The following is a 15,936-nucleotide window of genomic DNA, read 5'->3' on the forward strand; positions in this document are numbered from 1 at the left end:
AAATTGAATGCTATTTCATGTTATTGAAACAACTCTGTACATGCAATTCTAAGAAGTTCTTCTGTTGCTGTCTTCCAGGAATGACACAGTACGGTATGCTTTGGATGTACTGGCCATCCTGACTGTAGTTCCTAAAATCCAGTTGCAACTGGCAGAACCTGTGGATGTGTTAGATGAAGCTGGATCTACTGTTTCCACTGTGGGTAAGCTGAATACAGTCCTGATGACTTACACATTTATCAGGTGTCTTCTGCTACATGGGTTTTGGCTGGCTATTCCTCGCCTACAGTGAGACAAGGGTTAAAATAATTCATGTACTCAGAGTTACTGTCAAGGATGCAAATAAATGGGAGAGTGCACTGTGGTTAAAATGGTGTCATGATTAGCATAATTAGGTTGGGTTACATGTTTAGAGGCAGGTCTTTCTCTTGCACTTGTTTTCAAGAGCTCATTAAATACAGGTAGAGGCAAATCTACTTTTATAATGGGATTATTAGGTTTCCTCAGTTTCCCAGAAATTTAGGTCTCCTGAGGATATGGCATTCGAGAGTATGGGAGAGGAACAATTATTGCTGTGTGAGTTATGCTGCAACTGGTTGCCTCCAGGTTCAGCATGTAAATGAGTGAGATGTGCCTGGATCAGATCCAAGGCTTCTGCTTTAACTGGAGCCTCACTTTTCTTTTTAAGAAAATGAAAATAAAGGGCAGGCAGGGTACTAGATATAGGCAAAAGACAATTTCTTTTGCACAAAGACTCTGTAGGCAAATACCAATTCTGTGAGGGTTTTGATCTTCTGAAGCAGAAGCTAACAGGAATTCTGTGGGGGAAAAAAAGTAACCCTAAAATTTCTTTTTTGCTTGATTCCTTTTGGAAGTTGTTATATGATTACTTTGTTTTCAATGACTTGGTGTCTTGTATAGGAGAGTTGCTCTCTGCAGTAAGAATCAGAGCATATCTGTGCATCTTGCTCTGGTCTGGATACCTTAGATTTTTTTACTCCTGGGGTGTGCTTGATCTGAGAGATTGTATGACACTACCTACTGATGATGAAGTGGAGGAACAGCAGTGCAGGAAAACATTTTGCTAGGGAGGTAGAAGAATATGTCTTAGATTAGTTAGCAGAACTTCAGGAACTTCCAGAATTAAGGGAAATTTTCTTCAGATTTGTTGGACAACTCCCCTACTTGTCTGATCAACTTGTGTAAGATACATTTTGGAGTATTGAAGAAACTATTTATTTCCCTCACTAGGTATTAGTATCATCCTTGGAGTTGCTGAGGGTGAGTTTTTCATCCATGATGCTGAGATTCAGAAATCAGCCCTTCAGATCATCATCAATTGTGTGTGTGGCCCAGATAACCGGATCTCCAGCATCGGGAAATTCATCTCTGGAACTCCTCGTCGAAAGCTTCCTCAGGCCCCCAAGAGCAGTGAGCACACGTTAGCCAAGATGTGGAATGTGGTGCAGTCCAACAATGGCATCAAGGTGCTGCTGTCGTTGCTGTCTGTGAAGATGCCGATCACTGATGCAGATCAGATCCGGGCACTGGCTTGCAAAGCCCTGGTGGGGCTGTCGCGCAGTAGCACCGTCCGGCAGATTATCAGCAAGCTGCCCCTGTTCAGCAGCTGTCAGATCCAGCAGCTGATGAAGGAGCCGGTGCTGCAGGACAAGCGCAGCGAGCACGTGAAGTTCTGCAAATACGCTGCCGAGCTCATCGAGCGCGTCTCAGGGAAGCCCCTGCTCATCGGCACGGACGTCTCGCTGGCTCGGCTGCAGAAGGCGGATGTGGTGGCCCAGTCGAGGATCACATTTCCTGAGAAGGAGTTGCTGCTGCTGATCCGGAACCATCTCATCTCTAAGGGCCTTGGGGAAACTGCGTCTGTCCTTACAAAAGAGGCTGACCTGCCCATGACTGCAGCATCTCACTCCTCTGCCTTCACCCCTGTTGCGGCCGCTGCCTCTCCGGTGACTCTGCCTCGCACTCCTCGCATAGCTAACGGCATCTCAGCCCGTTTGAGTAGCCACACTGCTGTAGGTTCCACTGCCACCTCTGTCCATGCTCAGGCAAGGCCGTCTGCATCCCAAGGTCCACCTGCCCTTCCAGGCCCTTCTTATGCCAGCAACTCTCCTCTGATTGGCAGGATTAGCTTTGTCAGGGAGAGGCCGTCTCCCTGCAACGGCAGGAAAATCAGAGTGTTGCGACAAAAATCGGACCATGGCGCCTACAGCCAGAGCCCAGCTATCAAAAAGCAGCTGGACAGACACCTTCCTTCCCCACCCACGCTGGACAGTATAATCACAGAGTACCTTAGGGAGCAGCACGCCCGCTGCAAGAACCCTGTTGCCACCTGTCCCCCTTTCTCTCTCTTTACTCCCCACCAGTGTCCTGAGCCAAAACAGAGGCGCCAGGCGCCCACTAACTTTACCTCACGGCTGACCCGCAGGGCAGCCTTTCCGAAGTACGGAGGGGTGGATGGTGGCTGCTTTGATAGACACCTTATATTTAGCAGGTAAGGAAGAAACAATGTTGTGATCCCTCTCAGGATGTACCCTGTGCCAAAAAGCATTACCTGGATTCAGGCAGTGCAGTCCCACAGTGAAGTATCCTTGGAGACAAGAGAGTTTTCATTCACAGTGACAGTGAGAGATCCTTGAAAGGCTTTTTTAGTAGTTCTGTTTGTCTTGTCCTTAGTGCTGACCCTTAGTACCCAAAGCACACTTTATTTTCAGTAGCAACGCTGACTAATGAAGCTGGTAGCTCTTTGTTCTCCTTTGGAAGGTGAGTATGTAGCACCAATTTTACATGAGAGTGTAGTATAGCCTTGAGGATGGTTGGCTGACAGATGCAGGACAGTGAAAACTGTATTTTGTTCTTCCAACTGAATCATCAGCACCACCAGTTGCCTCTTTATATGGCCTTTCCTGAGGTTAAACTGGAAGGTGATGTAAAGTTTATGAAAATAAAGATGACACGTTCATGAAAGCGTCTTCACAGTGAAAGCAGTGTCACCATGGGAAGCTGTGATGTCAGGAGGTTGTTTGGCTGATGTGACATCCTGTGCTAAGTGTTTCAGAGCTGTTAGGAATTTTTTTGCTAGCTCTCTGTACTTACCCAGGTGTTGACATTACAGGTTTTCCATCAATCCAACTTTGAAGATGGAGTCCAAGTGCTTCAGCTTAATGATGTGCTTTAACAGAAGTACCACATAGTGGAAAACAGACCCTAAAGATTGCAAACACTGTTGTAATACTCGAGCACGAGTCTTCAGATTGACACTTACCTTGCTCTAGACGAAAGCTATAACTTGTACCTATGTAATATTTAAGGGCTGGATTTAATATCATCACACAGCATTTCAGTTTTGCTTCTCTCTTTTGGGTTACCCATGTATTTTTGCTTTCTCTAGGTTCCGTCCAATTTCTGTGTTCAGGGAAGCAAATGAAGATGAGAGTGGCTTTACCTGTTGCGCATTTTCTGCAAGAGAACGATTCTTAATGCTGGGTACTTGCACGGGGCAGTTGAAACTCTACAACGTGTTCAGTGGACAGGAGGAGGCCAGTTACAACTGCCATAACTCTGCCATCACGCACCTTGAGCCATCCAGGGTAAAGAATCACAGACATGTTCTGATTTTTAGGCCCTGGTATGTTTTGGGCCCATCTGGATATGTATATCTAAAATGTCCCTACTGGCTGGCCTGCAGTGCCTGCCATTGAAGTACTTGTAATAGTTGCATACTCTCACTCTTGTGAGTTCTACATTTAGGGGTTTTTTCTTCCAAGATAATATAGAAGATACACAGTGGCTATGTGTCTTTTTAAGAAATCAATATATATATATCTGGAAGTAGAAGAATGCTTAAACTGGCTATTACACATTTATTTATGTGTGGGATCAGATATCAGAGTTCCTGTATCTTCCCTTTGCTGGAAAAAGAAACTTTTCAGGGGATGATTCTAGGAAGAAAGAAAAGATTTACAAGCAAAATGGACTCCATTCACAGGACATCAGAATTCAGCCATGAATGATCCTGATTTTATCTGCTGTTAACATCATAGATTAGGAATAACAATGGGAACAAAGCTTGTCTACCAAGGGCTCTTTGTTGTACAGAGTATTAGATACCTGGATTTTATCCCTATAGGAGTAGTATTAGGCACAAATGTGTGCTCTTTAGTTTCTAAATTGATCTTGTAAGTTAAAAGTGTACAGGTAAAATATTAACCTCTGTTTTCCCTGGTATTCTTTTCCCTTCCTCCACTCCAATCTGGAAATCCAGGATGGATCTTTATTACTGACATCTGCTACGTGGAGCCAACCTCTGTCTGCATTGTGGGGAATGAAGTCTGTCTTTGATATGAAGTAGGTACACTCTGATTCAGCTGTGGGGTGTGCTGCAGCTGGAAGAACCATTTGATACAGGAGTAAACTGTAAAACAGAATAGCACAGATCTCACAATGTCTCTTGTGAAAAATAAAACGTGCTCCCTTTCTTATGTTGGTATATTCCCTATTTTATTTGGTACAGAGCAAATTCTAAATTCTACTTAAAGTCCTGTTTAGTGCAAGATAGATCAGTAAAGTCACTGTTACCCCTGAAGGCAAAGAAACATGTTTGTGTTTTTATTCTCATGTTTGTAAATTGTCTTGGCAATCTTTATGTAGCCAGTTCAGAATTCAACTAGCATGGTGGTTTGCAGGATGAAATTGTTAGACCTGGACTGCAAACTCTTTAAAACCTATTTCAGTACTTACAATTGTTCCTTCCCATAAAAAAAATTGGTGAAAAACTCCTCATTTTTAAAAGGTTTGTTGTTGTCTACTTCAGTTGTAAACAACTGTTTTGGTGTGATCTGCATGGGGTCAGCTAGAGGCCTTTTTTCAGAGGAAAGGTTTAACTTCCTCAGGCTGCACGTGTTTGAATTGTTCATGGTGCCATCAATTGCTGACTTCTCCAAAGAGTGTCATGTTTATGGCAGGCCCTGTTGGAGGCAGGTCTGAATTTGCTACTGCAGTATGTTATGGTCAGTGGCAAAGGAAAGCGTTTTCTACATCTTTTCTGTTGTTGAGACCTGTGCTGGAGTTGTTGGTGTTGTTTGGGTCACATAGAATCTGCAATTCCTTGACTTTTTTTCTGTCTGTATCTGCAGGCATTCCTTCCCTGATGACCACTATGTGGAGTTCAGCAAGCACTCTCAGGACAGGGTCATTGGCACAAAGGGAGACATTGCACATGTAAGTACCAGGAAAGCTCCTGGCTGTGAAGCTCTGGCAGGAATATAATTCTCCATAGGATGTTTATTAACTGATGTGAGTACTTTGATGCTCTGTGTAACTAATGAGCTTCAGGGGAAAGCTTTGAGAGTGTCAAATAACCTCTCCCTGTTCCTGAGGGTATAAATTTGACTATCTCAACCAGCTGTAGCACAAGTGTGGGTGTGTTGCCTCTGGGCAAGTATCCTGAGCAATTGTAGCTTCTGCTTTGTTTTATTCATTTGAGGGAGATCATGCAGGGTGTTTTTTTTCTTTTGAACTTGCTTTCTTAGTCTTACTTTTCAGTAATAGTAATAATAAGAAAGTTCCACTGTAAACAGTAGCTCAGTCAACAGCTGTGGGAAATGACCTATTACAAGTGTCCTTCTTTTGCCCTCCCCCCTGCATTTGCAGCTTACTTTTGGGTAATTTAACTTTAGCACTGTATCTTCAGAGAGTACTGTTGTAGTGCTTTGCATGAATACCTGCAAATTGGACAGACAAGGCTCAAGAGAGCTTCTGCTGCTTTGCAGGGCTAATTTGCATTTGTAATAGGCCATGTCTCTCTTGAAAGAGAATTTGCATAAAGAATTTTCATGTAATACAAATTATTCAAATTATTTATAATTTCACATGTAACTCTGATTTGTTTAAGTAAACTCTCCATTCCTGCCCAGTTTTTAACTTGGATCTAGCCGAAAGTCAGATCAGTTTGTGTCTTGTGTTTATCTGGTAAACAGATTTGTTTTCCAGTTCTTGAGAATATTTTCCTCTGTAAGTTTGAACAAGAGCTAGACTCTGAAGGATGTTACAGATCAGATTTATCTGAGGAGATGATCGTAAACCCTTTGTGATAGTTTGAAGCCCTTTTTATATTCCCAAAGTTTCATGTGCCAAAGCTCAAAGTTGCCTTTCTGTGTAAATGCCAGGAATTTTAACTCCTTTTCTATAGTTTCTGGCTTTATTCCCCTCACTTGTGTGCTTTGGAGTTTTAATGTTTGTAAATACCATCTGCTCTGAAAGCAGTTCCATTTCTGAAATAGTTTCTGGCTAAGTGGTACCTTGTGATTGCAGCTTTCCAGTCCATTCCTCATAGTGGGGTTATTTTATTTGGAACTCATCCTGATTGTAGTGAATTATGTCAGTGAACCTGCAGTAAGCCAAGCACTGGCCAAAACTTATTGTGAGGCTTGGTTCCAGCTGTGAAAAAACTATTAAAGGACTGCTAGGAAGGGTTATTTATGGAATGCTGTCACATGAAATGGAAAAGTGAAATGGGGAGTGGGGTGATTCTGTAAGCAATCTAGAAAGGGGAACAGGGGGTGATTTTAGGCACCGGTATATTACAAATTGTGACTAATCTTTCTTTTTCTTTTTAATCTGAAAGATCTATGATATTCAGACTGGCAACAAGCTATTGACTCTGTTTAACCCAGATCTTGCCAACAACTACAAGAAGAACTGTGCCACTTTTAACCCCACTGATGACCTTGTCCTAAATGATGGTGTCCTCTGGGATGTCAGATCAGCACAAGCCATCCACAAGTTTGACAAATTCAACATGACTATCAGTGGTGTTTTCCATCCCAATGGGCTGGAGGTCATAGTCAACACTGAAATTGTATCCTTTGGCCACTGTGGTAACTGGTGCTGGGAGCTCAAGAATTGGTATGGATGAAAAAGTAGCTGTTTGCAGAGTTGTATGAATGGTCTGCTGTGTTACATGTTACATGTGGTAGCAGGAGTTTCTATCTGTGAATCAAGGAAGAGTAGGGACTGTTAGGTAGCTAATTTAAATCTAGATATTCTGCCTCTGATGTAGCCTAGAGAAAACACTTAATACAGAGAGAGAGCAAGAGAGACTTTCTTTTCTGATACACGCTCCATGGCTGAGCTCTCAGCTCTCTTCCCATGTCCTAACAAGATCAGCCTTGAAGGTGTACTGCAGTAACCTCTCATGACTGGGAATGCCATTTTGAGTAGGAGCTTTTTCATTTTGAACACATGAAATGGAATTGTAGTGGTAGAATCCAACCCTGTTTCCACCATATTTGCAAGAGAGTGGCAATGAGGTTTCTTGAATGCAGGCAGTCAGTTCTTTGCCACTTCACTGAAAAGGAAATAGAAACTTTTAATTGTTTGTTGCTCCTTAGCCTGTGTTTTTTTCAGTGGGACCTCCGAACTTTCCATTTGTTACACACAGTACCTGCTCTGGATCAGTGTCGTGTGGTCTTCAACTATACTGGCACAGTGATGTATGGAGGTAGGACTTCTCCCCTTACATCCCTCTCGTGGGTCACCTCTTGTGAGATAAGTAGATGCTTGTTCAGTGAAATGGGAAGCTTCAGAGACTGTGTAACTCCAGGCCTTAGTGGCATGTGTGAACTGGATTTTTTTCAGGATGTTCATGCTACGTGTATTGCTGACAAAGACAGTTTTCTGTAACATCAGCAATATCACAACTAATTTGTGAGATTAAAAAGCAACCTGTTGTATAATGGCAGATCCAGTGATGCTTGAGAAAATAATTTTGTCCTCTGTATTAAGTTTTGATGATCTGTAGTATCAATAAAGGCATCTCTGGAAGAGTAGATATTAAATGGGTCTTGCCAAGCTATTAAATATAAAGAAAATTCATATCAGAGTCTAATTTGATCTGAAGCCGATTAATGGTAGTGACTAATGGAAGGCAGATTTGTGGAATAATCTTTTGTTGTTTCAGCTATGTTGCAGGCAGATGATGAGGATGACCTTCTGGAGGAGAGAATGAGAAGTCCCTTTGGCTCTTCTTTCAGGACATTTAATGCAACTGATTATAAACCTATAGGTAAGAGTAAGAGAGCAGCCAGTAGCTTTGTCTGGAGGTTTGAAGGTCTATTGAAAGTTTGTTTAGTAACATTCACTTCTCTTTGCATGTGTGAGAAAACAAACTGCTATATCGAAGCATAGGAGTTGGGTTTAACTCTGACATAATTTCAAGTATCATATCCCATTCAGTGTGTGACTGCCTTACTTGCTACTGTTCTGGCTTTATTTCCTTTCTTCTTCTCAAGTAAGGCATAATCTGAGACAGTAGGTCACTTGGCCAGGATGGCATTGCTCTCATTTCACATGGGGCTCTTTTTTTAGCTCATGGAGCTAAGCTAATTGCTGCTGTGGACGTAAACAAATGTGGCTTTTGCTGTTGAAGGGAGGCATAGGTCACAGCTCAGTCCCTTTTTGTTGCCACCTATTCTGAAGGATGATCTGTTGTGTACTGTGCTTAGGGAAACCAATAAATGTATTAACAAGGGAGGAGGCACCATGCGGAGCAGGTTAAGAGCTTACATGGCTGTTTTTTACAATGATCTCCAATGTTTCTATTCTTTATTACAGGTTGAATTACCTACATTCATTTCACTTCTGTTTCAGCTGTTTTTTTTCTTGTCCCAAGATGGTATTATTTGCTTTTAGACACTTCTTTTTCAGTGAGCATTAAGTAACCTGCAGTTAACCACTGAGTTTGTTCTGTGATGTTTTCCAGCTACCATAGATGTAAAGAGGAATATCTTTGACTTGTGCACAGACAGCAAGGACTGCTATCTGGCTGTCATTGAGGTAAAGCAGCTAAAATAAACTCTGGTCTCTGTAGCTGTGGTTTGAATGCACTGCTTTTGTTGTTTCTTTTTTGGAGTTCCTGCTGTTAAATTCATGTCCTAAGTAGTGGTGGTGTTTTGATGGTGCTAAAGATGCTGTTAGCTTTTTATTCTGCACCCCCTGCAGTCTTGTTTTGCTGCCTCTCATTCCTTAAATTTCCAGACACATTTGCTTCTCTTCTTCAAACTCTCCCCACTTTAATATGTACAGAGGTTTTCCTTCTCATGAGCATAAGAGAAATGTGTTTTTTTCTTATTTATAGCAATGATTTCCTATTACTGCAAATTAAAATGTGCCCTGTACCAAATAACTGGGAAATGCAATCTTGCGGGGGCTTCCTGCAGAGCTTTACTGTGAATCACTCATATTGCTCCTTTTACACTTGTGTTCCTAGCAAAATCCCAGAAGCTAAGGATTTGAAGCAAAAATTACTGAGCAAAACTTCTAGTTTGTTAGGGATGCAGTTGTTTGCTCAATAATATGTTGTCAGAACCCAATTTCTTGAAGCCTGATTATGCACATGTAGTGACTAATCCTGTCAGCTTTATACTCTCTGAACCACTGATCCCTACAGACCACAAAAGCAAGTCAAGAATTTGTAGCAGGGCTAACTTCATGTTTAACTACTGAAGTTGCAGATGACAAGGGTTGTGAGACCAAGAAAATTTTCTTTTATAGGAGTCACTGGAAATGTTACTTCAGGGAACATGGCAGGTCTTGAAACCAAAGAGACTCATTTTTAGTGCTAATTGTACTGCTGCTGGTAAATGGGAGGGAAGGATTTTGCAAATGTTTCTGTGATTGAGATCAGATGTAGCATTGAATATGACAGCTGAGCTCAATTCCTGGGGCTAACTTCTGTGTGGGCATCTCCCCTGCAGAACCAAGGCAGCATGGATGCCATGAACATGGACACGGTGTGCAGGCTCTATGAAGTGGGCCGGCAGCGGCTGGCAGAAGATGAGGAGGATGAAGAAGAAGATCAGGTGAGAAGCATAGCATTAACCTGGCTGTTCAAGAGTAGCTGTTAGCCCTCTACATGTGTTCATTTATTACCCAGAAAGTACAGAGGCCTCATTTGGCCTCACCTAATGTGAAATAGATCACTTTACTGTCAGTGTAAACTAAGACCGTGTGTGCAGAACCAGTGTGAACAGTAACTTTGTGTGCTGTAAACTAACACAGTCATTTATAGTTTATTTATTAATTTCCTTAAGTATTCAGTCTTGATCAGAAGCTTTGCTTTTTGTTCGGCTTTTTTTTTTTTTTAAAGTATTTCAACCCCCAGTATAGACAGTAGTGCTTGAGGCTTTCCTCTTTTCAATTCCAAGTCTCATATTTGGACATAATTTATCACCAACTTCTGAAAGAGGCACAGCTTGTGACTAATTCAGTGAAACTGCACAGTACTTCCACACAGCAAAAGGTTTAAAGAATTTTAAAGAGGGCTGTAGGTTTGCACTGGGATGTGTTGGTTTTCCTTCTCAGCTGTTTGGCAACTTGACAAAAGGGCTCAGAGCTGCAGTAAGTGCCCCTCAGGGTGCAGCTGGTAGAATACACAGTAGCACAGAATGCTTACTACAGTAAAGTGAGAATTAAAATTCCACAGAATCAGTTTGTAACTTTGTGGGTGTCAGGTGTTTTGGGGTTTTTTTTGGACAGGCAAAGACCTTATGCTTCAATTTTCTAAAGATTTTAAACGCATTATTCTTTGCTCTTTGGTGTCTGCATTCTAGTAAATCATACATTTGTATTTCCTGTGAGAAAAGCTGACTTCACCTTTTTCCAAAGAATGCTAGAAGGTAATACTTTGGTGGAGTTTTTTTCCCAGACTGTATGGAGAGAGCTGGATTTGTGCTACCCTTTCTATCTCTGAATCTTCCTGTTGCTAGGTTAAAACTTGTACTTTCTAGTTCAGAAGACTGGAGAGCAGATCTCAGGAAAGAGTAATTTTCTTTGCAATGAGTTGTTGTTATTACCCTTTCCCTGTAATTCTGAAGGTAAAACAGTAGTACTCCTTTGGGTGGGAAGTGTGCTGTCCTGGCCACTGAGTGTGCTACAAGGTTGCAGCTGAAGTCTTGGTATTCTTTTGAAATCATTGGTCACTGTTTTTATCCCTATATTGGATGGATTAAAAGAATAGAATTTCTTGGGAAGCAATGGAAAGGGGGAGGAGAGATTATTGCTCCTTCCTTCCTTTCTACATCCCAACCATACAGTGCTTGCCTTGGGCAATATTTACTATTTCTGTCTCCACTTCCACTGGTTTTGTTCACTTTCAGTATATTTTAGTAAACTATTTCATATTTTCTTTATAGAATCTCCAAAAATAGTTTGTAGCAGAAATGAGTTTTGCATTGTACAATGATTAACTAGCAGCTGTCAGGGCACTGCTTTGCAAAATCACTGGTAAGTGTTGACTTAAGGGAGATCTGTGTTTGTGCAAGGCAGTCAATGGTTCCAGGCTGTAACACCAGGTACTCAGTAGAGATAAGGGATCTGCCATCCATCAGATGTGACTGGGGACACTTCCTGTCTTACAAATAGAGGTGGCCCCAGGCAGAATCTAAGTGTGCTAAAAGCATTTCTGTGAAGCTGATGGAGTGTTCAAACAAAGCTGCTCCTGGATTGATTTGCAAGCTCAGAGTGACTAGTTGGTATTGCATAACTGCTGCTTTTTATGGTCTCCATTGCTGGGGTCTGTACCTGTTTCCTAAACAACAACTTCTAGGGATGGTTACAATCAAATTTCTTTAGTAAGAGAGATTTGGTTTTAATAGAAGCAACACTTATGAACCCAAATTCAATTCAATGTACATATATCTAGCCAAACATAAATAACCCCCTTGCTTTCTGTCCCTACAGCTGTTCTATGCTTTTTCTTCAGGTTTGTTTTTGTCTTAGGTTTGCAAAAGACAGCTTTTGTCTCTAGAGACATCCAACATTGAGCTAGAATGAATAGAGGTTTTCCTGAATAAAGACAGAATCCCTCTGGTACACTTGTCTGTTGAGACCAAGAAGAGGTTCCTTGATGGAAGGATTTTTGTTTGTATGCATATCCTCACACATGTGTAGCTGTTTAGTATTTGCCTTGTTAGTTTCTGTGATTTAGCTTTTGAAAAATTGGGTACAACATTTCAAACTTGTTGGAACTTCTCACAGATACTCTAAAACCTTTTCTAGCTGAAAGAGAGGGTGCTTTCTGATCTTCATGATTCATATGAATTAACATGAATTTGGCATCTTTTTCATCAAGGTTTTTAAGGCAGAAAGGAATCTCTTTGACCCCTGCCTCTCACACCTTGACTTGATGCATATGTGGATTTTTGTATCTGACCTACAAGGGCCCATGGGCACATTTTTTTGCCTGTACAGAAAGTAATGAGTACTCAAACAGAAGGGTGGCTGATGGGCAAGCCTTGCTCAGAAGTAATGTGATGCACAATAAAATTGCTTTTAAAGTTGTGTTAAGAGACAAGAACTGTGGAGAAAAATATCTGCCTGACTTTTTTTTTTAACCTTGAATTTTGACACCTCATGATGTCAGTTCTGACAAATGTCAGCTGAAGGCTCCGTGGCAGCTTTTTCAAAAAGCAAAGACTGACAGTCTTTAAAATGAACCTAGTAGGGATGTTTGGCCTATAGCTATCTTTCAGTTCCTTCTGTAATTTAAGAAACAAAACAACTATATTATTCCTCCTATCTCAATCCAAACCTTGCAAGATCAACTGATCTGCTACATAAATTGCCCTCAAATTAAATGATGGGCTGACTCAGTGGCTTGAGCATAGGATTTCTGCAGTGAATGTTTGTGGGTTTGTTTGAAATGCTCGAGGACATCACCAGTGAGGCTGGGTTCTTCCCTGCTGCTGTACCAGCCTTTCCAGTGAGATTCCTGGGAGGCTGCCTTTCCCTAGGTATGGCCACTAATCCAGAGTTGTCAAGCCTTGTTAAGCAGAACAAATGCTAATGAATGTTGATGGTCTGTACTTACTATGTACTGAGGGAAACTGAAGATGTAACATGCTTAGCAAGAGTCTGTTTGCAAGCTCTTTTTGTTGGGTGTTTTACTCCAAAAATAGCAGTGTTCTTGCCTTGAACTTTCATGAGTTTTGTGAATTATTTCACCACTGGGTGAGTATCCAAATGTGTCCATCAATAACCAGCAGTCTTACAAGATTTGCAAAACACTGTTCAGCTTAAAGGGAAATATGTAAGGGTTTTCTACTTTTCGGTCTGGCTGCAAGATCTTCCTGTTTTTCCTCCTGTGTTTGCCACTGTTCTGATACACTCCTTCAGTTAGATTTAGCAAAAAATAAGTTGGGTGTCTGAGCTACTGGTGCAGATCTTGGACCATCTTTTGGTTGTTGGCTTGCTTTATTCTTACTTATTTCTCTTTCTTGGCTGATTAGTATCCCCTGTTTCACTTGTTAATCTACTGTCTTCTGTAGTGAGGCAGATGAGGAATTTCAAAGGAAATGGCACATGGCAGCTGCTACGGGCTAGAAAAGGAGACTTCAGAAATATTATGTGCTCAGAAAAGCTGAAACCAAGGGAACACAGAGTAGACTCAAAACTGGGAAACTGAAGTCTGGATGAGGTGATCTTCTGAGTGGGTTTTAGGATTTTCAGTCTGTGCATTTTTACTTCCCTGTTTTAGCTTTTCTTTCCATATTAGTTGTTTGAGGGCTGTTTTTCTCTCTGTGGTACGTGTGGGTGATGTTGCATCTGTGAGGCTCAAGCAGTGTCCTCAGTTATTGTCATGTTCAGAGATTTATGGCTTCAGCAGCACATTGCTTCACCTAGCTGTCCCTGTCCTATAAAGTGTGTTCTACTTCTTTTGCCAGACCTGAAGAACTGTTAATTATCCTGCAGTGCTTCTGGGCTATCGAAATGGTTGATGGTAGGTGTGTAATTTGTCTTTTTGCATTGGTTTAGAAAATTCTAGGTGATGGGAAATAAACTTTGTTGATAAGGCATTAAAGACTTGAAAGACAACCACTATTCTAACGTATGGTTTAGCCAGGGTGGAGAATGTTTTCCTCAGCTTTCTATGGGGTCTTTGTGATCCCAGTTTCTACTTTTATTTTAGGATTGTCCCCCTGTCTGCCTGCAACAGTAATTCCAACAGTAATTCCACTGTACTTTATTGCTGTTGTTTGATATAGTTGGTTTGTTTTTTCATGCAAATACTTACTTGCTGGGGAAAGACCCCACAAACCTTAATCCATATTGGCACAAATACTTGGGAATCATCAGATCATGGTGGTGCTTTGCCACTATAAGCTGACTAGAATGATTTATGTCATCAGGGACCCTTAAGGAAGGGTTTGTTTTGGGAGTTGTTCCTGTAATATTTGAAGATTCAAATCTTACTCAAGGATAAAATGGTTTACAGAATAATAGCTGTGAATGGGTATTTTCAGACAAATGTGTCAAGTGATAATATGTGTTTATTGCACACCTTTGTAGGAATCTTTGAGCTTAGTTGCTGCTGGGGAGGCTGAGTAATGAGTGGTTTCTATCAGAGACCCTTTTATATAACAGACACATCTTTTGAACAGGCATCCTCCAAAACAGATATTTAAAAGAACAGTGCCTGTACTTCTTACCACATTTTTAGATAGTAGCAAATAACTGTGACTGCTTTAGCCTATTCTACTGTTTCAGAATCTATTTTCAGTAGCTTTCAGACAGTGCAAACAGAGGAAATTCTTGGAAAGAGATAAGTATTTGGAGTTTCCAGAAGGGCAGACTTAGTATTATGGAGTAAAACAGCTTCAGCAGAGATAAAAACATATTCTGCCTGTTCAGTGACATAAATCAAAGATGTCCTTCCTCTTGCCTAACACTTCTTTCTAGAATTGCCACAGTAGTTGGGATCCAAGAAAATAAAAGCTGCCTGAGCTGTGATGAGAAATGCCAGTCAGAGGCTTGAGAAAATAAAGGAACAAATTCTTGTCCATGGAGAGGGAGTTCATTTACCTGCCAAACCTTGAAATTCCTTTATGCAGTATTTTTCTTTGTCATGGAATTAAAGGAATGAATTTGTTTTTTTAAGTGAGAGTGTGAGATCAGTAAGAGAAAGGAAGAGAAGCATATTGAGAAATTGTACCTAATTCTGTACTCCTTACTTTACCTCTGAGCCCTGCAGCACAGGGAATTATAATAACAGTCACCTTAAAACCCCTTTATCCCAAGCATTAAGGAAGGTACCAGCTGTGAAATGGTGGCTGGCACATGCCTCAGAGGACAGCGACTGGAGCTAGGCTGATTATCATCAGGTGCATACAGTTAGGTTGAAATGGAAACATTTCATAGGCAAAACCAGAATTTGCTCAAAAGAGCCCCACCTGAACCTCCTGATCCATGTGAGGCCCATTCCCTTAAAGCTTTTGTTTGTCTGTATCACGGGTGGTTTGTCATTCATCACAGGTAAGTAGTCATTGTTAGACAAGCTAAACCTACTTACACAGACTAAGAGATTAACTGCTTTTTATTTCTTCACTCCATGTTTTGCCTCTGTGACATTCTGTACGCTGTGTGCTGTTTCCTGTTTTAAATCTGCACATACCTACACCTGCATAGAAGCCTATGGTAAGATTCCTTGCTTGTTACATATAGTAACTTCTGCAGCTTCCCAGGCTTCTACATTTTTAGCTCTGTGACTAATGACGACGAAGAGGTAGAAATTCTAACCCTGAAGTAGCCAAGAAGATAAAAGTAGGTGCAGCCCTGTAGTGTGAAGGAGATGAATACTTAGAATTAATTTAATGGTACATAACAGGAAGTGGGTTTGCCAGCTGAGGGGAAGGATGGACAGTAGGTAATCTAGGATGTGCAATTCCTTACATGCTTGACCAGGGAGTCTGTTGGCTGTATTTAAGCTTTTTCCACTACCCATTGTCCAGGAGTGTTAAGAAGTGGTTGGGGGGGGGGTGGGGAGGAATTGGATAGAAACTCTTAAGTGACTGAAAACCAGACATTGTCACTCTTGGGAACTGCATAGCAAAGGCCCAGAAAATACCAGCATGGTAAACAGCA

The 15,936-nt window shown here is 41.3% G+C and overlaps 1 protein-coding gene across 3 annotated transcripts in view; it reads left to right on the plus strand.

Annotated features, from left to right (window-relative positions):
* DCAF1 (DDB1 and CUL4 associated factor 1) overlaps window positions 1–15,936 on the plus strand; it is a 49,286-nt gene that overhangs the window by 22,165 nt on the left and 11,185 nt on the right. For 2 of the 3 annotated variants that reach the window (XM_042018587.1, XM_042018598.1), the window contains exons 13-22: window positions 79–203; window positions 1,252–2,512; window positions 3,410–3,608; window positions 4,283–4,365; window positions 5,154–5,238; window positions 6,644–6,877; window positions 7,426–7,519; window positions 7,979–8,083; window positions 8,780–8,853; window positions 9,774–9,878. In XM_042018587.1, the coding sequence (XP_041874521.1) occupies window positions 79–203; window positions 1,252–2,512; window positions 3,410–3,608; window positions 4,283–4,365; window positions 5,154–5,238; window positions 6,644–6,877; window positions 7,426–7,519; window positions 7,979–8,083; window positions 8,780–8,853; window positions 9,774–9,878 (2,365 nt within the window). Of the gene's footprint in view, window positions 1–78; window positions 204–1,251; window positions 2,513–3,409; window positions 3,609–4,282; window positions 4,366–5,153; window positions 5,239–6,643; window positions 6,878–7,425; window positions 7,520–7,978; window positions 8,084–8,779; window positions 8,854–9,773; window positions 9,879–13,739; window positions 15,490–15,936 lie in introns of all 3 variants that reach the window. The other variant, XR_006014505.1, reaches the window with a different exon arrangement.

This window comes from Corvus kubaryi, unplaced genomic scaffold, assembly GCF_017639235.1.
Source record: "Corvus kubaryi isolate FWS band 111438036 unplaced genomic scaffold, C.kubaryi_AGA036_p1.0 124, whole genome shotgun sequence".
In the NCBI taxonomy this organism is placed as follows: Eukaryota; Metazoa; Chordata; class Aves; order Passeriformes; family Corvidae; genus Corvus; species Corvus kubaryi.